At 37.7% G+C, this 24957-nt stretch overlaps 1 protein-coding gene across 5 annotated transcripts in view; it reads right to left on the bottom strand.

Moving 5' to 3' along the window:
• LOC135714706 (uncharacterized) overlaps window positions 1–24957 on the bottom strand; it is a 255685-nt gene that overhangs the window by 27395 nt on the left and 203333 nt on the right. For all 5 annotated transcript variants that reach the window (XM_065238100.1, XM_065238099.1, XM_065238098.1 and 2 more), the window contains 2 exons: window positions 11371–11511; window positions 8231–11298 (listed from right to left, as the gene is read on the bottom strand). In XM_065238100.1, coding sequence (XP_065094172.1) covers window positions 8231–11298; window positions 11371–11511 — 3209 coding nt within the window. The remainder of the gene's footprint in view (window positions 1–8230; window positions 11299–11370; window positions 11512–24957) is intronic.

The raw sequence follows: 24957 nt of genomic DNA on the forward strand, positions 1-24957 counted from the left end.
AGTGGACAGCTTGGAATCAACAATTTTCGTGCATACCAAACTTAATCAGAGGAGAACCAGCCACATGTGACTATGTATCAAATCCAGTGGAGGATATTATCCGTATAGGCAAATCAAACCTGTTAGTAAACTGTAAACTGTAAACTGTGATCTAGCTAACAGCTACTTAACTACACGGATCATACATTATATCATTCAATAATTGCAAGGTAATAATAAATAATCAGAGTTTTTCAAATTCAATATCACACATGACAGGAAGACCCATCCAACTACACATAGATGGAATTGCAATACAAAAGTCACAGACTATAGTAAAACTTAGCCTCGCCGAGGAAAGAACTGGGCTTCATTCGCTTAAAAACGGAAAGCCTTCAATTACCCCAATGGTCATTATTTGGAGGATTGACGATCATCTCTTTAATAATCGGCATAGCCATTTTTTTGAGTATCTTCTTTCGCAGGAAATCTAATGGAAAGCTTCAAAAAGTAAAACAGGATCACGAGAAAACGCAAATTGGTACACAGGATTTACCTTTGGAGGCAATTAAGACGGAGCCTTATTTCTAAAGGAAGGCAAGTTAACGACCGACCAGCCAAGCAGCTAAGCCAACGACCGATCGACCCGTCAACTCAGCAATATCGATGCGATTGGGAACAACGGAAACGAGGTGCTGACAAGGCAGCACCGACCCAAGACGGTTTTATGACAGGTGGACAGGAACTCACGGTCTCCCAGTGTTGGTGAGTTCTTTGCCGTTAATGTTCACGAAAAGTTCACTATTTTGCTATACAGAAATTCAAAACAAAATTTTTTATCTGCGGATTTGAACAGTTTTTGACCTGTATCATACTACCGGGAGGTGTATGCTGCTCACAAATGCCGTGCCAAACTGATTTCCTACTCAATTAATCAATCTTTGATGTGAAATTCGCTAATAAACACGAGGCGCATTTCTTATAGCAAACATGCCATAACAAAATGGGCATGGTTCATTTTAGTAAACAAACTAACACTTCTTCCGACTGTGGCACCTATGTATTAGGCGCCGAGGCACCGACCAACGTCCATCGGTTAGGAGTAGGGTAAAATTTAATGAAATAAATTAGTCTGTATTTAGCAATCAAGTGTGGTTGAAGTTCTCTTTTAAAAGAACCTCCCGTATGTAAAAACCAGGGCGTCACAATATCAGCTTCAATCGACCAAATCGATGCGACGAAGAGACTGCTGGCTTTCTTTTTCTGTTAAAGTCGAACCGCTTCGCAGCATTCTAGAACCTCAGTCGGCGTGCACAAACAAATGTTCAATCGCTTGTCTCTCTTTCTCCCGTCGCTCCATTGGTCTTCCTTTCTAGCTTCGTCGAAACGGATGAGCGAAAGAGCGCTCGACTTTGATAGTTTTCTCTTTCATGAAACACATCAACAGAGGTTTCATGACGTATATGACGGAAAATGAAATAACACATTTAAAGCATTTCTCACGTCAAAACACTTGAAGATTACACGTCATATTTTTCATTTATCTTCCATCCATATATTTATCTAAAAAAAATGATCGAAAACGGGACATAACGCATTTTAAACAAATTTAAAGAGCGGTGATAGAGTGTTCGTGAAAGGGAATTGAAAGCCATAATGAGCTTCGTTTAACTAGAAAATCGACGTTAGTTACATTGAAAGCGATGAGCAAAGCAACGAAGAGAAGTTCCACAGCCAGCCTTTCCTTCTAAGCGTCCTGCTTTTTTATTTTTGTTTCTTGCTGATAGTCTAGCTAGGCGTTATAGAAATGAAGTGTCGAACACGTATGTATGAGAGAAACAAAACACGAGTTCATTTTAGAGCTTCGAAATTGTAGAGCCCTGATATAAATGGCTTGGCTTCTTAAAAAAACTATTGTCGTTACAGCTGAAAACTGACAAAAAATCCACAAGCGAAAATCGATTTTTCCATGTTAATGCTAACCTTCGAGGCAGAGGTTTACAAGCCTTATCATGTAAGGAGTACTTTTAAAGCGGAAAATCATAAACAGAGCACTATAATTGAAAGACAACATGGTTATCGGGCATTAGTCGGAAGGTCAGCAGATCAAATGAATCTGAGGAAACCGCTGATTGATTAAGATTTTTGATATCATTTTCCATTTTTTCTCACCTTGTTAAGCTTTTTTATGATTGGTTTTGAAGTTTTAATTTTAATCCAAGGAAACTTCTCACTCACTCATATATTGATTTATACACAAATGGTGTGATTAGCCCCAATGTCTCTTCAACAACCCATCATGCTTTCAGCATCTTTTTGTAACACTAGTTTACAAATAAAAGTAAAAAAATGAACATCAATGTCATTCGTCATTATGTAAAATTGTACGCTGAATCCAAAAATGTAGTCAGAGTAGGATAGTTTTTTTTAAATACAGCAAAACAAATTAAATTTCCCTTTAAAAAGTTTGTTTATTAAACCACATATATCACAGCCGGCTGTAATGAAGTTATATCAGTTATTTGAACGCCAAATTAAAGGTGAGAAAATTTATTTCTCCAATTTATTAGCTGAACATCATTTGTCAGTGAGATTAGTGGTATTGTTGTTGAATAATAGTTTGTTTAATTTTATTTTAATGTTTTGCATATTTCCAAGGAAAATTGGATTTCAGCAAAGTTTTTAAGCAAGGTAAATACAAATGTTTGTAGGTTTGATGTTGATACCACTAATCTCACTGAAAAATAGTATCCAGTTGATCGAATGCAAATTCTCTTACTTTCAATTTGGCATTAAAATAATTGTTATTGGGGAAATTTATATTATGTCGGCCTAAATGCCCCTAATTTGGGCCCATACATAAATTCAGCAATCGACTAAATTATCAATAGCGACAAAAAAAAAATCCATTAGTACCGTCCCAATGACGCGTTCATCTAGATAAAATTGATAAATAATAGATTTTAAGCGATGGGCCCAATATTAGATCCATAGGCCAACATTAGAGCTATTTCCCCTATCTTCATTACAGCTGGAGATATTTGTATTTTAGTGAACATACTTTTATTAGGTGAAATTTATTTTTTTAGCTGTATCTAGAAACCTATCCTACTGATTCTTTTCTGATTACATTTTTGGATTCAGCGTACGATTTTACATGGGAAATGACCAACAGCGTACAAAGTTTAGATATGCTGTAAACTAGTGCAATCAACAAATATAAATGATGTATATTTCAAAGTACCTTCAATAAGTCAATGAATGCTCATTTGATTGAACGAATGTTCACATGCGCATCAACCGTAAACGACAAAAAACTCCTTAATAGGAGATCAGAAATATACTTATGCGTAATGAACATGAGTTAGATAGCACAAAATGAAAAAAAAATCTCCTCGTATTTGATTCGACGTAGTAAGAAGATAGGATACAGGAAATTTGTTAATTGCTTTAATTAAATGTTACTCAGCGACCCCTCTCACCGATAGTGACGAATATTTCACCAGAAACAGTAATATGCCGCAACCACATGCTTTTTACATCTTCTTCTTCCTCTTTATTAAATACGTTCCTGTAGCAACTATGGCTATTCTGGACTTAGCGTTCTGTTAATTGAGCGCATTATAAGCTTACAATCGTATGAATATGTAGATTAATGGTATGCTCAGTGAAGTCATGAAAATTGTCAACGAACGATCCAGCAATCGAACCCGCTGCCACCCAGCCATGTACTTTGTGACTGATCGCCTCACGCTCATGGCTATCGAGGGCCACGATGCATAAGATACGTTTAATACGTAAATAACAAAACTCGCTGATGTGTTCAAGTACAGTCTTTAAACTGCAGATTCTTAATCAGCCTTTGGCCTTCTGATGTGTTGAGGTCAATTAAGTAAATTTCACTCTAGTGTCGCATAAAGAGAGCTACGCTATTTCGCTATACTTTACTTCACTACATCATATGTGCCTCCAAAATCGTAATGCAGCCAATCTTATGCTAATTTTATTCAAGGGTCAATCACTGAAAACTCGACTTATGATCCAAGGCTCGGAGATTTCCAGATCATATATTTCCATGTATGTAGAACGGGATGGTACAAATTTTTACTAAAAACATATCTCAAATAATGAAGCATACTTCAAGGCGAATCAACCAGACCAATTGTCCTGCAGTTACTGCGTAGTTTTCCACTGACCTCCAAAAAATAAATACTTAAAAATAGCCAGTTCCGTATACTGCTGGCATGAAAAACCTTTAAAAAATCTCGCTCTCCAGAACTGACCAATGAAATGAAAGGATAAATTCCCGCTGCAGACCATTGGGTAGTTATTGCGTCGTAGTTTTTAAGATCGAACCCTCGATGCCTCGCGTTAACTCGTTCTTTCTGGTGGAGTACGTGATACAGTTCACAAGAGTATTTTCGCTGTGAAAATTTTAAGAAAAAGATAATTCAAAATTGGAATAGTGATTCAAATTAACTAAATTCGAAGTAAGTTCACTGAAAAACCGACATGAAACTTAAACTTAACTCTTGATCCAGAATCCATAACGGTTGATTCAAATGTGCAGCGATCCATCTGTCAAAACCATAGAAATGTTACCAAACTTACCACTTGTTTGAAAACTTACCACCGACCGACATGAATGATCATACAAATTACAAAGGTATTTCTGCTCAAAGCACAAAACTGAGATCTGCCGCTGTGTTCGCGGAAAATGTTTATCCTAGCCACGAAAACGCGTACAAAATTTATGAGTTGGTTCGTGTCTAATCTATTTCGGACAAATTATTTTTATCTATATAAAACATTTCTATGGTTTTGACAGATGGGATCCCTGCACATTTGAATTGGCCGTTATGGATTCTCGATCAAGAGTTAAATTTATGTTTCAAATCGGTTTGTCGGTGCTAAACTTAATTGGATTTTGAATTTTAATATTTTTATTGGAAATACTCATAAGTTAGAATTAAAATTTATTGGGTTTAATCTTAGGTTCGGTAGGTTTAGGAATTTTTGGGTTGGAAAGTTCTGAAGTTGTTTATTATGTAACGTTCTGTTCTGTTCCTTAAAGCAAACGGCTTAAGCCAAACTTTTTATTTCCAAAAATTTTTATCCCAGAGATGCCATGTTGTAGCTGAAAAATTCACACTAGTACAGATAGCAAAATTTTCCGTAGATCATTGCAGCGAAGGGCTAGAAAGATGGGAACAAGAAGTTCACTTTTCCCATAGTAATTCCCATGTAATCTTCAAAGGGCCAGTGCAGTAGGCGTTCGCATAAAAATGAGCTTCAAGCTTGGTGGAGCATTATTGATATGCGTGAAACATGAAACATAAAATGCTTAAGCTCTTTTCCTTTATCTCTGCTACAGTCAATCGGATGTCGTTTGGCTGCAGTTTTTGATAGTTCGTTTGGCTGTGTACGACAAGCCTTGTCCATAAAGCGGCAAGTATGAATACCGATTTTACTTTACTTTAAGAAAGATAGGGGAAATGGATGTAATGTCGGCCAAATGCCCCTAATTTGAGCCCATACATAAATTCAGCAATCGAGTAAACTTTCAATAGCGTTAGCGTTGTTGTTATTATGATATACTTCGTAGATTGGATACTAGCGACACTCACGTCTCTTCTGAAATTCTCAGTTAGACTACTTTCTGGAATAATGCTGGGGAGTAAACATTGGTTCCAATCTAAACAAGAGTAACAGAAGCATGACTGTCGCTATGCCCGGACACGCCCATCTTTACCATAACTAGGAATAGGGAAGGAAATGTTGATGTAGTACTTACCCCCCTAAATACAAGTAAAAATTTTTTTTATCGATTTTTTATATTTTACTTTAAAAAAATAAGAAATACTACGAGAACAAGGAAGGAGTGATCTATGGCCCCGGTATCGCCGATTAACCGTAAGTTCCAGAAATCATGTTTTTACACAACCCAAAACTTTAAACGCGTTTTTCTAGAAACGGTGTTTTCCAAATTGGCGAAAAGATAACTCAAAAAGTTCTCATCCAAATGACTTGAAACCTGGCGCATCTTAAAGGAAATAGATTTTTACTCTATGTGAACCACTGATATCATGAAAAATAATAATACACAATTTTCAGGTCTGCCTAAAGTGAAAAAAACAGTGAAAAATCAACTTTTTTCCAGATATTTTTTTCTAAATTTTTAAATCGTCTTTTTTTTGGTTTTAGAGGTTCACATAAAACAAAAATCTTTTCTGAATAAGGTCCAATTGATAAAATCGTCGGGTTTTTGACGTGTTACTTGTATTTCCCCCCCTTAACGAGGGCCACCGACTTAGCGACACCCTCATAGGTGCTACGGAGTTGGAGGGTTGGTAGGGTATTCGGTTAGGATTCACCTCAAGTTGGCGATGCAACCAAAAGTATGTATTGTTTATTCGTTGTTTATTTAATCTCTCGATAGCCAACTATCGAAAGAACATATTCATTTTGTTTAGTGATCATAAATTTTAAGATTCATGACGAACAGCTTGGGATTAAACCCATGATTTTCTGCTCAGCAAGCAAAAACGATCCCTCCAGGGTCATCGAGCATCTCATAACCATAACACTTCGCGACAAAACACGACTACGTTTTCGCTTGATATGCAAATAGTCTCCGAGGTTAATGTTCAATATCAAATATACAAATGATGGTGGCGATTTACTGTGATGTGGAACAGCTTGGGGTTAAATCCATGATTTTCTGCTCAGTAAGCAAAATCGAACCCTCCAGGGTCATCGAGCATCTCATAATCCACAGCGCTTTGCGTCAAAGTTCAAATATATGGATGAACGATCTATTATTGAATAACTATTATTTACGATAATAACATGAAAGAAATAAAATATAAAGTACAAACAAAACGTGACCACTAAAATCTCAAAAAAATATTCCTACAAATATATTACTATGCACATGTTAGACACAAGAAGAGGCCAAAAAGCAAGCGTCCGACACACAAAACCCACCAGATCCACTTGCAGTCACAATCAACGATTCTACGAATCGCGAGTGCTCACGAATCATAAAACCGCTGACTGAAATTGACAGGCTCTATGTCAAACACCCGCCCTCCAATCTCCTCCCGCATCCAACCACACAAATCTCCATTACAACATCTAACGAACTCAAACTCCAAAAATCACTCATCTATAGCAAGTGAGTGGAAGCAACCCTACATGCAACCATTCTTCATGATACACTTTTTCTGCCTATCTTTCTATTAGACCTGTGGACAGGCGCTAGCTTCTAAACTTCCAACCAAACTGGGAAAATTTTCAGATCAAAAAATAATTTTTTTGACAAAAACTTGCGAAGGTAATTACAAGTAAAATAAATATTGATTATTTTACGCAAAATGAGCAAGTAATATTAAATCTCTTGTATCGTATGCTAATGCTAATTGACTGTGACAAAAATAATATGCTTAAATAAAATAAAATATTAATAAATTATATGCAAAATTTACTAGAAGATCATTACTTTATTGGTGAGAACTTTCTAATAAGCATTCCCAGTTCCTCTGTATACAGAACAAATCTGATACTATAATCAGAATTGCTCAGTCTGCATGAAGCAGCCGATTTCATCAAGGAAGTTCTATTAACAACCAAGAATTAATCGTTTGAGGCATACTGAAGCATTAAGAAGGTGATATGTGTCACTATAGGAAATCATCATCGTTGCAAATATAAAGAAATTAAACATAACCCTTTTGCTTTAGTACCGTCAACCTCCATGTCCATGGGGAGGGAGCAATCGACTAAACTTTCAATAGCGACCAAAAATATCCATTAGTACCGTCCCAATGACGCGTTAATCTAGATAAAATTGATAAATATCAGTTTTTTAGCAATGGGCCCAATCTTAGACCCATAGGCCAACATTAGAGCCATTTTCCTTACCTGGAAAACAAAATTCGAGAAAACAGCTAAAGTTTTTATAGTTTCCTCCAAATTTGTCTCACACGTTGATTTTTTGGGTGAATAGCACTAACTCTGGCTCATAAAAACAAACAATAATGCAAAGTTTCATGCAAATTGGAGAAGGTCGTGTATTATCGATTTTTTATTTGGTAAGAAACTGCTCCATGAAAGATTATTATTGAGTTATAACATGTTATAAGACAATCTTAATGTTATTTTGTTTCGTGAAACACTTATTTTAACATGTTATAACTTTGCAGCACATAGTATTATAGCTCTGATGTTTGATAATTTGACCCTTTTTTACCTGCTGTTGACATCTTCCAACAAATCCTGCTGCAGTAATGGCTGCTCATCTTCGATTTCATGAGTTTGCATCAATGGCTGCTGTTTTCCACCCTCGCGTTCATTCTCGTGGCACTCACATTGACATTCCTCAGGTTGAACATAGTTGTAAACTACTCCGGTCAATTGAACCTTGTCGTCGGATGTTTCTGCTTGAGAGATAGTAGTCATACGCTGAGGAAGTTTTCGTTTCTCAGGAATACTGTCAAAGTCAATCCACTGCTGTGTTGACCCCTTGCGTGGTGGTAACGGAGGTGGTTCCTCTTGCACGGTAGACGATTGGCTGGCAAATGTAGTATCTTCTTCATTGCTGAATGTTTGAACCTGAGTAGTGCTGTTTATCTCCTGCTCAACAAACTCAAACCAATTCTTGCCAGACGGAATTGATACCTTCCGAGGTGATCGCAATTTTGGTACTTTTTCAATGTCATGTTTTTTGGGTAGGCTTATTCTAAGTTTCTCACCACGTATTAACTTTCCATCAGATTCATCAGTGGTGTGGGTAACACCGCAGTAATTCTCGAATGCAGCAAGGTGAATTGGTGTTGTAGACCTAGGCCTTTCTAGCGGGTATGTTTTCATTTCAATCTGTGCACGTTCCTTCATAGGTACTAGTTTAACACCTACGGCCCGTTCCTCTGGCAGCGTTGTAGGAATATACGGTAGTTCATCATCGAACGATTCTTGCAAGACTAACCCTGCACTTTCGTGATCTTCAATAGTTAACATATTCTGGTGCAAGTGTTTGATTGTATCTACTTCGGAATCTTTTTCACTTTCTGAAGAAACACCTTGCTCGTCGTTGGAAGCTGTTGACTTTCTATCTGTTACATTGAGAATATTTCCGCTATTTGACGACATCTTCATTGTGCTCTCGTCTCTGCTAGTGTCTTGAGAAATAGAAGATTCTTCACTCACCGTGGCCTTTAATTCGGTTTTGTGCTTTTTCATTTCGCATTTATGTAGCATATCAAGAATTTCATCTGGGTTTTCAATGTAACGTGAGTGACGATGGAAATCTATAGAATCGCCTGATGTACTGTCGGACCGACTAAATCTTTCTTTCGAGCTTCGTTTTTTTACGCTATCTATTTGTTTATTGCGATATACAGCAGGTGGAGTTTCAGATGCCGAGATATCTTTTTTTCTGGATGTGATTCCGTTAAATGACTCAGCTTGAACAGTTTCCGACAACTGACTACTTTGACTTTCTGTCTTGGAAATGCTAAACTGAGTTGAAAAGGTTTGTTCCTGGCTACCGGAGCCCATTTTCATCGAAAACAAAAGTTGTTTTCTCTCTTTTGCGGACATACTAAGGATAGTCAGGTCTGGTTTAATTACCCCACTATCATCATTCACTGCTGGTACTGTTTTCAGAACATCGATTTTGTTTTCGATGGACTTATGACTAGAGAAAACATCGTGCAGATTCGATTGACTGTTTAAAGGCAAGACATTTGCTGCACGGCTTACAGATAGGGTATTGCTAAGGTGATGTGCAGCTACCGAAATGACTGTTTCTTGGCTATCTTGAGAACTGTTACGTTGCACTTCCATGCTCCATAAACTATCACGTTCCGTCTCTTCGGTTGGTGATTTCAAGGGAATTGTTATCGTACCGTCGGGATTTTCTATTCGATAGCACTTTAAAGGTGGCATGGGCTTGGGCCTATTATGGATAGTAACGATACAATTATTGCTTAGGTTCACAGATTGTACAGAAGGAGACAATTTATCGGGAATTATTTCCGATTTCTGCTTAAAAGGATGTACTGGGTTAGTAGGTACCAAAGGTTTCAATTGCTTTTCTTCTGGTGGAGTGTGTAAAGGAATATGAATGCTCTTGCCGTCCAACGGTGTATCATAATACCTCAAGTGTTGATGGGAATTCGTGGCAGAAGGAGACTCGTTTTTAAACCTAAATTCCACATTTTCCACGTTAGACAGAGTACCTTGTGGATTAGCATCAATGGGTGATGGAGATTTTGATTTTGCATCATTTTTCTTCGGTTTAAATATAGCCAACACTGACTTCTGTTTGCTTGGTGTAGTATTCAATGATACAAGGTCCCTTTCTCTACTTTTACTACACGATCGTTCTCTAAACTCTTGTGAAATTGAACCACTCTCTTTTCGTACATGAGTACCACCAGGTGAATCCGGAGTGGCTGAATCTTTCAGCTTGAATATAGAACAAAAGGAACTTTTTCTTGAGAATGTAGTATTTGCAGGAGATGGTGATCGGCTGCCATTCTCCCGCGATAATTTGAAATGGTGTGCGGGTTTCGGACTATTGTTGCATCCAGCTTTTTTTTCCCGTGAGCTATTAAGATTCAACGAGTGGGGTTTCTTATGATCGTCCTGCAATATTCGCTCGTTATCGGCTATTCCGTTATCGCTATAGCAGTGGTCTGGCTTGAGTTTTATTCTTATATATTCAGTTCCGCTGGGCATCACACCTACTATCGGTTTGTCTAAATCTGTTGGAGGAATATAACGTTTGTTTGAAATACTTCTACTTGTTTGTGAAGGTTGAATAATGTCCTCCTTGCGAGTAATATTAGCATTGCTGTCTGATTTTCGCCTAGTTATGTCGGTTTCTATTGACTTATTGGTCTTTGCCGCACTATTGATGGCAAATGTTCTATACACACTGACACCCTCTGCCAGCACAGCTTCCGTTGGGTCCTTCTTTCTAGATAGGATAACTTGTTCAAGTACTTTGGCAGTCGATGGTTCAATGCTACTCGGAATACTTCCGTCAGTTATACCATGCAAAGGCTTTGGACCACAGAACGATGTTTCCAACAGCATACGGTGAGGAGAAGGTGAACGAGAAATTCCAGAAGCATTGGATACGGCAGAGAGCTTGCTAGTCGCTGATCCTTGACTTCCGACGCTAGAGATACGACTGGTACGGCCAGATATACACAAAAATGCAGCGACCTCGGAACTTGCAGAATCTTTACGCTGATGATAAAGTGAAATAGTTTGTTGTTCTTCTAATTTAAACATAACAGGTGAGTATGGCTGCCAAACAGAAAAAAAAAAAATCATTTGTATATAATCTGAAATCAAGATGTTTGTCCTGTCGTAACATACCTGTGCTTGGGGTTTCTCTTTTTCGGTTTTTCCCTTCTCAGGTTCCATAAATTGCAGTTCTTCAGTAGAGCTTCGTAAGTCCATCGTTCCCTCCTCTCTGTATCCAAGGACACCGGTATCCTGTAATGTACCAGTGCCAACCTATTGAGAAATTATATAATTTTCACATCTATATAGTTACAATGTTCTAATGCCGTTATAACAGCTATAACTTGTTTTAATATAATATCGACAAGAAAAGTGTCATCAAGATGTACGATATAACTGCTCAGTTTGGTGCTGATGATGATGATCATTAGGATGATGATGATGATGATGATGATGATGATGATGATGATGATGATGATGATGATAATGATGATTATGATGATGATTGTGATGATGATGATGATGATGATGATGATGATGATGATGATGATGATGATGATGATGATGATGATGATGATGATGATGTTGATGATGATGATGATGATGATGATGATGATGATGATGATGATGATGATGATGATGATGATGATGATGATGATGATGATGAAGATTGTCCCACTTCTCACCCCTACAAAGGTTTGAGCAGGACGATTTATCTTTAAGATAATTAAGTATGAAATCTTAACCAGATTAGTAAACACAAACAAACTGGTTACATAGTTTCCCAGTTTACAGTTGCTTCGCAGCGATATAAATGTCAACAAGCTTAGCTGTCCATTTCTTAGTTTGCCTTTTTGTCACCGCTTGTAATGCGATCAACACAGCAAAAAAATGTAATATCGATCAATGTAATTCAAGCTGATGTATGAAATAATGATGTAATAGCAAAAAGCAGATACAATATTACATCAATGGATGTAATTTTGTTCGCAAAATCGATGTACATCGTACAACGTTACATTACACAACCGGTGGATTGACCTGGTTGCAGCTGTTTGGATGTAATATTCAACAACTTTTTTTCTGTGAAGAGTTACAGAGTTACTATTACACTGCAACCCCGTAATATTATGATGCTATCTAAATCCTCTGTATCCGTAATACGCGTATGAGGCTCAAAGGCTTGAAGACTCAAATAATTATTTTTTTTAAACTGCTTCTTTTAAATCAACATTATAAAATCCATAATCACCTCGTAGCGAACAGTTTGTTTTTATTCTTTTAAAATACAGTGAGTTATGTGAAGCACAAGTCAAGAAATGTGTTGTTCTTATATCTATGAAAATCACTTCCTCTTTTATTCGATCACATAAATGTCGAGGTTGCAAATGAACACCATAGTCTAACTATTATTTGCTTCATCCAAATCATTGTAAAGCATTCAGCACAAAGTTGAGGAAAAGTATCTATTACATCGCAAAATCAAATGCATTATTTTATGCTACAAGCACGGTAATCTCGATATTTGTGTTTCATTGGCCAGAAATAAATTGGAAGTCTAGCTATGGAGAGTTGACAGATTTGTATAGCTGTTTTACTGGCAATAGTTAAATTGTTTTTCAATCGACATAGAATTCCAAACTTCTTGGCAATTTTCTTGATGACATCAATGTAATGTGAGAGTTGAACATAAGATTATCATCAATAATCTCGTCAAGATATTTAATCTCCCGAATGCGAATTATTTTGCAGTATGCCTCGATATGCCCTATAACTAAAAGGTATCAAATTGGTGATTTTTGAGTTGATCATAGACGCTGAGTGGTCACCATATGGTTCCCTGGAAGATCCGGATCATCCGTAGAATTAAATTTATCTTGTATTTGAGCGTAGTATGCCATGATTCGTCTCTATATCAATATGCAATGTACCAACTACTGATTTTTCATTCATCAGCTGGTAATAGCCTTTGAGTGGTCACCGGATGATTCCCTAAAAGATCTGGAGCATCCGTAAGTTTAAATTCTTCTAATATTAGATTATAGTATGCCTTGATTTCCCTCTATAACTAAGAGGTAAACAAATTCTGTTTTTTGATATATCAGCTGGTCATAGACAACTGCGTGATCCTCTGGAAGATCCGGAACATCCGTAACATTAAATAATATGTATCTATGATTGTAGTATGCCTTTATTGGTCTCTAAAACTGAAAGGAAAAAAATGCTGATTTTTGAGCCGGTTATAGACATAGACACTGAGTGCTCACCGGATCTACGGATAAATACTTCTTGTACCTATTTGATTATAGTGTTCCTTGATTTGCTTCTATAACAACATCAAAATGCTGATTTTTGCTATATCAGCTAGTCATAGACTCTAGGTGGTCTACGGATGCACTATGGGGAAAGTGGTGGCCAAAAATCGAAAAATTGACTTGCTTTGAATGACGTATCTTGTAAACCATTTGATAGCCAGATAGTTCAAACCTAGATGCCCAAAATTTCAGCCCTCTGTGATGAAAACTCATTGCGCCACAGACATCAGACTTAGGAAAATTTTGAAAATTGTAGAAAAAATGCATTTGAAACAAATGCAATTTTCTCAGCGAATAACGGTCTAAACATTGAATTTAATACACCGTTGGAAAGTTGATTGTCTAAACTTTAAAATGGGTACGTTGATAAGATTACACGGTTAATTAAAATTGGTTAAAAATAAGCAATCATTGAAAAAAAAATGTTTTTTGCCTAAGTTGGACTATATCTAACGAGCAGGGCCGAGCAGTCTCAAGAGACCACCACTACTTTTTAGTTTAGGGTCTATACTATCTGCGGAACAAGGATCCAGCTGCGTATAGCTGCGTATAAGCGTCATTTTGGCACAAAGTCGTAAAAATGATTTTTTAAATGTTTTTTTTTTGTTAATTACATATATCGATTATACGAGCATTAATCAAAAAATCGTACAAATTAAACACTGGTTGAAAAGTGGAACTGTTAAATGTCAAATTTGGTCTTAAAAATGTTACACACTTAATTATTATTGTTGTTAAAAATGGGTAAAAACAGACCGAAAATTATCATTACATATAGAAACCGTATCTACCCAACTGGACTAAAAAGTTTTCAATGTTTTCACGATAACCTTTTGATATTTTCAATACATAATAACCAACGGAAAAAGAAAGACCACTACCAAAAGGAAATTACCTGCTCGAGTGCCATTTTACAATTTCTACCCACTAAACTTAGGTAAAACTATTATTGATGTTACCTACTTGCATTTAAAAGACGAGGACAATATTTTCAAATCATGAGTTTGTTTTCGGCTTTAACGCTAACAACAATATTGTGCAGTAGTTTAATCGAAAATCTGAAAACAATTGTTTGTGATAATATGGATCATAGGAGCATCGTGTTACTTTTTGATCCAAAAGAATCTCAAGTAGTCAATGCAACAAAAGCATTTGAATATATCAAGAAAAAATATAATATTGATCTTGCCAAAGAAGAACAACTTCTTAAAAAGTTGAAGTACGTAGCACAACATTTTTACAATGCGTGGCAAAAGGCTCACCGCCTACAAGAGCGCTTTGAGAAATACAATAAGGATTGGCTCGATAGTCATTTGGAACTTGCAGAGTACAGCAGAAACACCTTCAACGTCAACTGGCCATGATGGACGCGGACGTCCACAAAAACAGTTTGATGAGCTTAGTGATAGAAGTAAGCGAAGGAAAACCGATGAAATATTTGGCGGTAATGTTGGCACTATAGAAAGGGCTCTTTTACTCACAAGACAAATTGCGTATAGACATGTGGATTCAAATATGGTGAATTTGATTGGCCATGTTCTCAAAAATCGAGAAAGTGCATTTAAAATGTTTACGACTCTCAAAGATTCGCATGGAATGATGTCACCTGAAGAGGCGTTCGAATATTTTTTAGACTGCGATTTTTCAAAATATGCATATGAGCAAACAGTGAAAAAGAACCCATCAAGATTTCCGAGCTACAATGTAATTAAGAGTATGAAAAAAGTATGCTCACCTTCAGCCGAGTCAATCGAAGAGTCATCATCAAAAATTCAGGTAGACATAAATATCCACATATTTTTCCAGTACACCAACTTTAAATGTTTCTTTCTTTTCAGGTCAAATTACAGGCACTCATGAATCATACAACAGAAAGAATCATTCAAATCATCGATGCGGAAATCGTCCAACAAATGAATATCAACGATGACACAGAGCTAGTGCTTTTAAGCAGCTGGGGTATGGATGGCTCAACAGGCTATTCACACTACAACCAAGCGCTATCAACGCCAAATCAAAAAAGATGACAGTGACGTCTTTTCAGTGACAATTACTCCTATACAACTTTATTATAAGAACAACAAGAAAAACATTTTGTGGCATAATTTAACACCCCAAAGCATTCGGTTCTGTAGGCCAATTATGCTGGAATTTATCAAAGAGTCAAAAGAGATGGTGCTTAACACCAAGAGATATATTGAAAATCAAATAAGTCAGCTTGTTCCAGTAAAAATCCAATTATCGAATGGTGAATATGTTTTGGTTGATTTTATTTTCGACGGCAAAGTTCTTAATTATGTAACTGATACTTCTTCCATGTCCAACTGTCCAATTTGTGGAGCTACTCCGAATGGAATGAGTGATATAGAGGCAATATTTTTTTTTTCAAATTTTAAGGGCCAACAATGTTTTTTTTTATACTTTACAGAAGTTTGAAGCAGGATACGATTCGAACGAAGATGCTCTGCATTACGGCATATCTCCACTGCACGCTTGGATGCGATTTTTTGAGTGTTTATTACATATTTCCTATAGGATGGAAATTAAAACGTGGAAGATAACGAAGGATTTAAAGGCCAAATATCTTGAACGGAAAAAACTCGTTACTCAAAAAATGTACGAAGCGTTCGGAGTACGAGTTGATCAACCCAGGGCAGGTGGAGCTGGGGCCAGTACAACAGAAAATGTGTGTCGAAAAGCATTTTCAACTCCTGAATTACTTTCCAAAGTTTTGGATATCGACGAAGAGCTTATTATTAGATTTCGTAATATTTTAATAGTAATCAATTGCCAAGACCCTTTCAATCCTAAACAAATGGATGACTATTGTAAGGAAACATATCGGCGGTATCTTAATTTGTATGATTGGTATAAAATTCCAGCAACAGTGCATAAAGTACTCGCTCACGCTGGAAGCATAATAATCCATTCACCTGCTCCTCTTGGCATGTTAGCTGAGGAAGCAGCAGAGTTCCAACATAAACTACTAAAAAAATGTCGTACCCATCATGCTAGGAAAAGGTCACGAGTTGATAATCTACATGACGTCTTTATTCGAGCTATGAACTCATCTGATCCTTTGATAAGTTCAATAAATCTAGGTAATAGAATCCGAAAGCAGGTATCACTTGAATATCCAGATGTTGTGAAATCACTTTTAGTATTCGAAGATCTTGACAGCTCTGAAAATATAAACACTGAAGGCAATGCACTAGATGCATTAATGGATGATGTTGAACAACTGGATGATGATTTTGGTCTTGATGAAAATGTAGAAAATGAGTAGAATTGCTTGTGAATTTAATTTAGTTTTAAGAGAAAGTTATTAAATAAATTTTATTATGACAATTAGTCAAAGAAAATTATGTTTTATTTTGTAGTATATTCATCCCTGCAGTATAAAAAATGTAGTTCAACTTAGTTAACGATGTTGATATGTGTTCAGTAAAAATAATGGAAACATAGTAAAAAAAATAATCCTTTCGACTAGCTTTAATGATTTATTTCTCGCCTTGAGTATCATAACGGCATAACTGATCGATTTGTCTTCATCGATTTTCTCTTTTGTTAATAACTTGACCAAATCGAAGCCGATCGACGTGATTTTTTTACTGACGGAATAGGATCATAACATCTTGCCACAGTCCAAAAATTGCGTCGATCGGTTTCGGTTTGGCCAAGTTATTAACGAAAGAGAAAATCGATCAATGCAGATACGCCCTTGTGATGCTAAAGGCGAGATTTGGACGGAAAAAATATTTTCAGTAGAGGGGAGGTTCGATAGACAAATAATTCTTCATCAAAATACCTGATTGGTAAAACAATACTCTTATATCACATATATAAAAAAAATGGGGGAGGGGTCAGGTCTTGGCTAGGAGGGGGGAGGGGGGGGGGTTTCCACCTCCACCTTTTCTATTTAATCTTATGCACAGCAACCTTATTCTAGTTTTGATTTGCATTTGAACTGTCCCTAAAATTAAAAACAAACTTTCAAGTTTATTGTTCAGGAATAAGTAGCTCATTACTGGGTTTAATACTAGTTACACCTTCCGGATGCGATGAAAATACATAAATATGACTAATTCTATGCTTAACTTACTATAATACCATCAAAAAGTGCGGAAAAACCAATAAAATATTTTTGGCCACCACTTTGTATGGAGCCGCCCCATAGTGGGATGGTCCCCTGGAAGATTCGAAACATCCATAAATTTATGTACAGTCAAGATTCCTATAGTACGGTTAATAGGGACCGCACTATAGGAACCGGCATTAACGAATACACGTAGCATATGTGATTAGAGCTAATTGGGGACAAACGCGTATTGTAGGGTAATTTGAAGAAATAACTTCCTAGTGTTTTCTAAAAAGTTATTAAACAGAAAATTTTCCACCTTTTGGGAACATTTAGCATCCGGAAAGTCACGAGTCTGATCCTCCGGAAGACCCGGAAAATCCGTAAAAGTGGTCAATTCATGAAAATAACCCTAGAGCTCCGTAGTTTTTTCGAAACCGCTCATAGACTTCTTATCAGAATTAATTTGGAGTTTTTACCTGAAAATAGACCTAGAGGGTGCTCCACCGGAAGATCCGGAACATCCGTAAAAGTGGTCAATTCAGGAATCTGATCCTGGAGCTCAGGGGTTTTTTTGTATCACTCATAGACGTCTTATCAGAATTAATTCGAAGTTGTGACTGTAATATGGACACTGGATACCACGTTATGGTCCACCGGAAGATCCAGAACATCCGTAAAAGTGGTCAATTCATGAATCTGATCCTAGAGCTCAGCAGATTTTTCGAAACCACTCAAAGACGTCTTATCAGACTAAATTTGAAGTTGTAGCTGGAATATGGACACTGGAAACCACGGTATGGTCCACCAGAAGATCCGGAACATCCGTAAAAGTGATCAATTCATGAATCTGATCCTAGAGCTCAGCGGATTTTTTGAAATCACTCATAGACGTCTTATCAGAATGAATTCGAAGTTGTGACTGGAATATGGACACTTGAGACCACGGTGTGGTCCAGCGGAAGATCCAGAACATCAATGAAAGTGGTCAATTCATGAATCTGATCCTAGAGCTCAGCAGATTTTTCGAAATCACTCCTAGATATCTTATCAGAATGAATTCGGAGTTGTGATTGGAATATGGACACTGGAGACCACGGTATGATCCTCCGGAAGATGGTCAATTCATGAAACTGATCATAGAGCTCCGTGTTTTTCTCATAGACGTCTTATCAGAATGAATTTGGAGTTGAGATCCAATTATGGACCCTGGAAGCCACGGTATGGTCATTCAGATGATCCGGAACATCCGTGAAAGTGGTCATTTCATGAAACTGATTCGGAGCTTCATGTTTTTTTCGAAACCGCTTATAGACGGCTTATCAGAATGAATTAGAAGTTTTGACCTGAATATGGATCCAAGGGACCACGAGATGGTTCACAGGAAGATCCGGAACATCCTTAAAAGTGATCAATTCATGAATCTGATCCTAGAGCTCAGCGGATTTTTTGAAATCACTCATAGACGTCTTATCAGAACTAATTCGAAGTTGTGACTGGAATATGGACACTGGAGACCACGGTATTGTCCACCGGAAGATCCGGAACATCCGTAAAAGTGGTCAATTCATGAATCTGATCCTAGAGCTCAGCGGATTTTTTGAAATCACTCATAGACGTCTTATCAGAACTAATTCGAAGTTGTGACTGGAATATGGACACTGGAGACCACGGTATTGTCCACCGGAAGATCCGGAACATCCGTAAAAGTGGTCAATTCATGAATCTGATCCTAGAGCTCAGCGGATTTTTTGAAATCACTCCTAGACGTCTTATCAGAATTAATTAGAAGTTGTGACTAGACTATGGACACTAGCGACCATGGTATGGTCGACCGGAAGATCCGGAACATCCATGAAAGTGGTCAATTCTTGAATCTGATCCTACAGATCCACGGATTTTTCGAAACCACTAATAGACGACTTATCAGAATGAATTCGAAGTTGTGATCATATTTTTGTTGCCTCAGGTTTTGCGTGTGCACGCTCAACATGAGGTACCTAATTTTAGTCAAAGCTTGCATCGAAAATAACCTATTTACAACTTCCATTATATTTATATGCACTTTTTGGGGAGATGGGTTCTTTCCCATAGAACAAGCAGAGTTTTTGGGTATCGTAGTTTTTGCGTGTATTGCTAAAAAACATGTGCACCGTAAAACGGGGCAATTTTAGATTGGAGTAGTTTTAAATTTTTCAATATTTTAGTTTTAACAAGTTTTTTGAATCCTAGAGTCAATTTATTAGTAATATGTGTAAAGAAAATTATTGTTTTTTCACTATATATTTTTTGTCTTGTGACCGAACATCAGTTTTTTGTTGTTGTGGAGCCTCTTTGATAATACTCAATTAATGTAGAAAAACAAGCATGAAAATCAAACAATTTAGTTCAATAAATATGAAACTTTAAATTAATATATAATCAGAAACATCACAAACAATAAGAAGACAACATTGAATTTGTGATGGCCACATCCGAGTCATATTTAATAAGTGAGTGTTTGAGTGCCTTTTAAAACAAATTAAAAACAAAAATAGTAATCGCGCACGGGTGGGATCCCGACGTTGTGTTACGGATATAAAATAAAACAACACCGATTGCTTTGCCGTCCTGCCATGGCAGAGGCAGTGAAACTATTGATATGCATATTTATTGTGTATCATTTGTATATGCTTGTGTGAATATGTGTATCGCCGGTAGGGTAGGTGTACATATATACGATGTATTGACAAACAAACAGTTTTTTTTTTCACAAATTTGGAAAACATGTTACACAAACTATATAAAAACTCTATATCATATCAAAGGTTATACCATAAGCTACAAAATAGAACCAATGTTTCCAATTTGTTAATAGTGCAGAAGGTAAATTTAATCATTATATTGTTCTTTCTAAGTTACCTGCATTTTACGGTATCTTATTTTAGTGTCCACGTTACCAATTTTGTCATTTTTTTAAACATTGTACACCCTAAAAACCCAAGTAACAATTTTGGTTTTATGAGGGTTCTGTCGACCATGATTTAGACTTGTAGAATGCTATAAAACCGCGATAAAACCTGCAATGTTGCTTGGGAATGAGCTTCTAAATTATAACACATATTTTTTGATTTTTGAATAAAAACATACAACATCGCATTATACAAATGGCCACAATCTTTTCAATCGCAGGGGATCGGATGTAAAATTTATCAAACATTCACTTAGAAAGGTGAAGGGAACCCATACTACTTATATACATCAATATATTAAAAGGACCATCGGATTGTGCACTTTTTGGAGAATTTGATATTTTTTTTAGCAATTGAAATAGTAAACATATTTAACACATTGAACTATAGTATACTTTAAGTGATTTACTAAAAATTCCATACTGTGGTCACAACTCCTAATTCATTCCGATGAGATGTCTATGATTGTTTTTGAAAAAAAAATAACTGTGAAGCTCTAGGATCACTTTTCCGGAAGTTCCTGATTTCTTGGAGGGCCATCCTGTGGATCCCAGGATCCGTTTTCTGCTCACAACTCCGAATTAATATTGATAAGGCTTCTATGAAGAGTTTAGCAAAAATCACTAAGATCTATTTTTTTTCCTTGGATTTATTTCCGTCGATCTTGTTTTCCGTGCTAAGCACCAATGCTACCGACGCTAAGGAGTCAGCTCCCACTCCTGGACCCTACCCTACCGGGGACCAAAGGCGTGATCAGAGATGTTATGCTGGGGTGAGAGGCAATCACGCTTACCACTACACCACCGGTGCCGCTATCGCTAAGTTCTAGAGTCAGTTTTATGAACTTACCAATTTTAAGGATGTTTTGGATTTTCCAGAGGTCCATTCCGTGATCCCCTCACTACATCCCCTCACTACATCCTCACTATATCGAGCTGGGAAAACTTCGACTACATGTGCGCTTGTTCGTTCCCCGAGTCATGAACTGCCAAAACTGTAAGCAGTTGGGACATACGGCCTCTCACTGTGGCAACAAGGCACGCTGTTCCAAATGCGAGGAAAAGCACGAGGATGGCGCCTGCACAGTCACTGCATCAAAATGCGTGTACTGTAAGGGAACATGGTCTCTCGTCGTGCCCGGTGTACAAACAACGCGGGTAGAAATTACAACGCTCACTTAAGGAACGTTCCCGGCAGTCTTTTGCAGAAATGCTTAAGACGGCCACGCCATCGACCAACCACAAACATCCCAGAAGCCCCTTCTCCATCTGGGTTGTTCTCATTTGATAACATTGTGACGATATCCTCAAGTAGCTCAATAGTCAATATTCCTGATCCTCTCAAAAGCATTGTTCTGGCAATGCTTCCTTATGTGAAGACCCTCTTGAAGCAATTGACATTGAAGTGGCCCCTTCTTGCAGCAATCATTTCCTTCGATGGATAATTTTCCAAATGAGGTCAGGGATTTGATCACTGTTCTACAGTGGAATTTCTGAAGTCTTATTCCTAAATTAGACTCTTTTGAGTTTTTAGTTCACAATACGCGAAGGATGCGTAGCCGGTCTTCGAACAACGAGAGCGAGTAGTACTCAGATCGTTGGATTCTCAAGTTTACGCGAAAGTATGCCCTGATTCCTTGCCGGCACAGATGATTCCTCGCGAAACGACGAATTTGGTAGACGAGATCAACCAGCCTTTTTCAATGCTGGAGCTCTCACTCGCGCTCCTTTCGTGTGTGTGGCAACTTGTTGAAGAACCTCCCAGACATCACTAAGAGGCACATGTTGAACTTGTTTTGACAGTTCCTGGAGCTCAATATTGTTCCGGATGATTGGAGGCAAGTGAGAGTTATAGCCATAAAAAAGCCTGGAAAACCCGCGTCAGATCATTACTCGTATCGTCCCATCGCGATGTTATCGCGCATTCGAAAATTGTTGGAGACAATGATCCTTTTTTTTCAAATGGGTTGAGATGAACCACCTACTCTCAGATACTCAATTTGGTTTTCTTAGGGGCAAGGTAACGAACGACTGTCTTGCGTTGCTTTCCACAGAAATTCAGTTGGCTTTAGCTAAAAAAGAACAAATGCCTTCTGTGTTCTTGGATATTAAGGGGGCTTTTGATTTAGTATCGGTTGAAGTCCTTTCAGATAAACTCCATGCTTGTGGTCTTTCCCCATTCATTAATAACTTTTTGCACAATTTGCTGTCAGAGAAACATATGAACATTTCTCATGGAAACTTTACAGCTTCTCGATTTAGTTACATAGGTCTCCCCCAGGGCTCATGTTTAAACCCCCTTTTGTATAATTTCTACGTCAGAGAAATTGCCAATTGTCTAAGTGACAACTGCACGTTGAGACAACTTGCAGATGACCCTTACAGGATACCTTAGATAATTTGTCTACTTGGGCTATCGAACTAGTTATCAAATTCTCCTCGGAGAAAACGGAGTTTGTCCCTTTTTTTTCTAGGAAGCATTGCCCAACACAACTTACCCAAGTAACCAACAAGCCCGTTAATCGCCCTTTTTGGTATATAAGGCTGCTATACGACTGATATAAACTTCGGAAACCCTATATTTACCTTATATCGCAAAAAGGGCGATTATCGGATAGTTAGCGGGCTTGGTGGTTACTTGGGTAAGCTTCAACTTTTGGGTAAACCGACCACCAATTCTATGTCTTTCAAATATCTTGGGGTCTGGTTCGATTTCAAATGCACCTGGCGATCCCACATTGAGTATCTGAGACTGAAATGCCAACAAAGGATCAATTTTCTCCGAACAATTACCGGAACGTGATGGGGAGCTCATCCACAAGATCTTCTTACGTTGTACCGGACAACGATTTTATCGGTTTTAGAATATGGTAGTTTTTGTTTTCAGTCGGCGGCTAAAACTCACATAATCAAACTGGACCGTATCCAGTATCGTTGTCTTCGTATCGCGTTAGGATGCATGCACTCGACTCATAAGTGTTGGCGGGCATGTTGCACTATCGGATCGGTTTTCGGAATTGTCCCTCAGGCTCTTCAACCGTTGTGAAGTTATGAACCCACTGGTAATCGAAAACATTGAAAAGCTTCTTGAGCTGAACCCTCAAACTCGTTTTATGTCATTGTACTACGTGTACATAACACAGGATTTTATTATTATTATTATTATAATCACTTTAACACTCTTGGGTCATTCGTGACTTGTCCGGGGGTGAGATTTGAACTCGTGACTTTGGCGTGAGAGGTATGGATATTAACCACTACGCCGGGGTTGCCCCCCCATAACACAGGATGTCAGCCCTTCCCAGCATAATCCTCATCGTGTATGCTTCTCTGACTTCAGCAATTCAGTTAGTTTTGATTTATCTATGACGCGGGAGATTCGTGGGATCCCAGAACATCATCGTACCATGATTGTTCCGTCAATTTATGCTGCAAAGTTTGGCCAAGTTGATTCCGCAAGATCGTTCTTCACAGATGGATCATTATTAGAGGCGTCCGCTGGTTTTGGTATTTATAACGAATTTCATAGCGCCTCTCGAATGCTTCAAGCTCCCTGTTCCGTATATATTGCTGAGATGGTGGCTATATACTATACGCTAGAAATAATCGTCTCACTTCCGGATAGTCTCAGTTCTGTCGAGGCCATTCGCTCTATGAGGCCGGTAAACCACTCCTCGTATTTTCTCATGAAAATACGACAGCTTCTAAGTGCTTTATCTTTAAGATCTTTTGTCATCACCTTTGCATGGGTCCCATATCATTGCTCGATTCCGGGCAGATGGCGGACTTACCTGCTAAAGTGGGCGCTATGGAAGGCGATATTTACGATCGACAAATCGCCTACGATGAATTTTTCTTCATTTATCGTCAACAGTCACTCGTCAGCTGGCAGAATAAATGGAGCAAAGGGATTTTGGGACGATGGCTATATTAGATCATCCCTAAGGTGTCGAAAAGACCTTTGTTCAAGGGGTTGGATATGGGTCGAGACTTCATTCGTATGATGTCTCGCCTCATGTCCAATCACTACTCGTTAAACGCTCACTTGTTCCGTGTTGGACTGGGGAACAGCAATCTCTGTGAATGTGGACAAGGTTGCCAGGACGCAGTTCACATTATTTGGTCTTTTGCTGAGCATCGTGGAGTCAGATCTGAGCTGTACGATTCCCTGCGGGCTCTAGGTAGACAACCTAATGTTCCAGTTCAGGATATTTTGAGTAGACGTAGTATGTTTTATTTAAGAATATTAACCTTAGATTGTAAGTTTGACTAACCTTGTGTTTAGTTTTTGTTTTGTGTGTGTGGTGTTTTTTTTAAGGTTTGTTACTGTAATAGGAATAAGTTCATATTTTAGGAATAATGAAATATTTGTATCG

This window comes from Ochlerotatus camptorhynchus, unplaced genomic scaffold, assembly GCF_037179485.1.
Source record: "Ochlerotatus camptorhynchus isolate MF236.1 unplaced genomic scaffold, CSIRO-AGI_Acam_v1.1 ptg000697l, whole genome shotgun sequence".
Classification (NCBI taxonomy): domain Eukaryota; kingdom Metazoa; phylum Arthropoda; class Insecta; order Diptera; family Culicidae; genus Ochlerotatus; species Ochlerotatus camptorhynchus.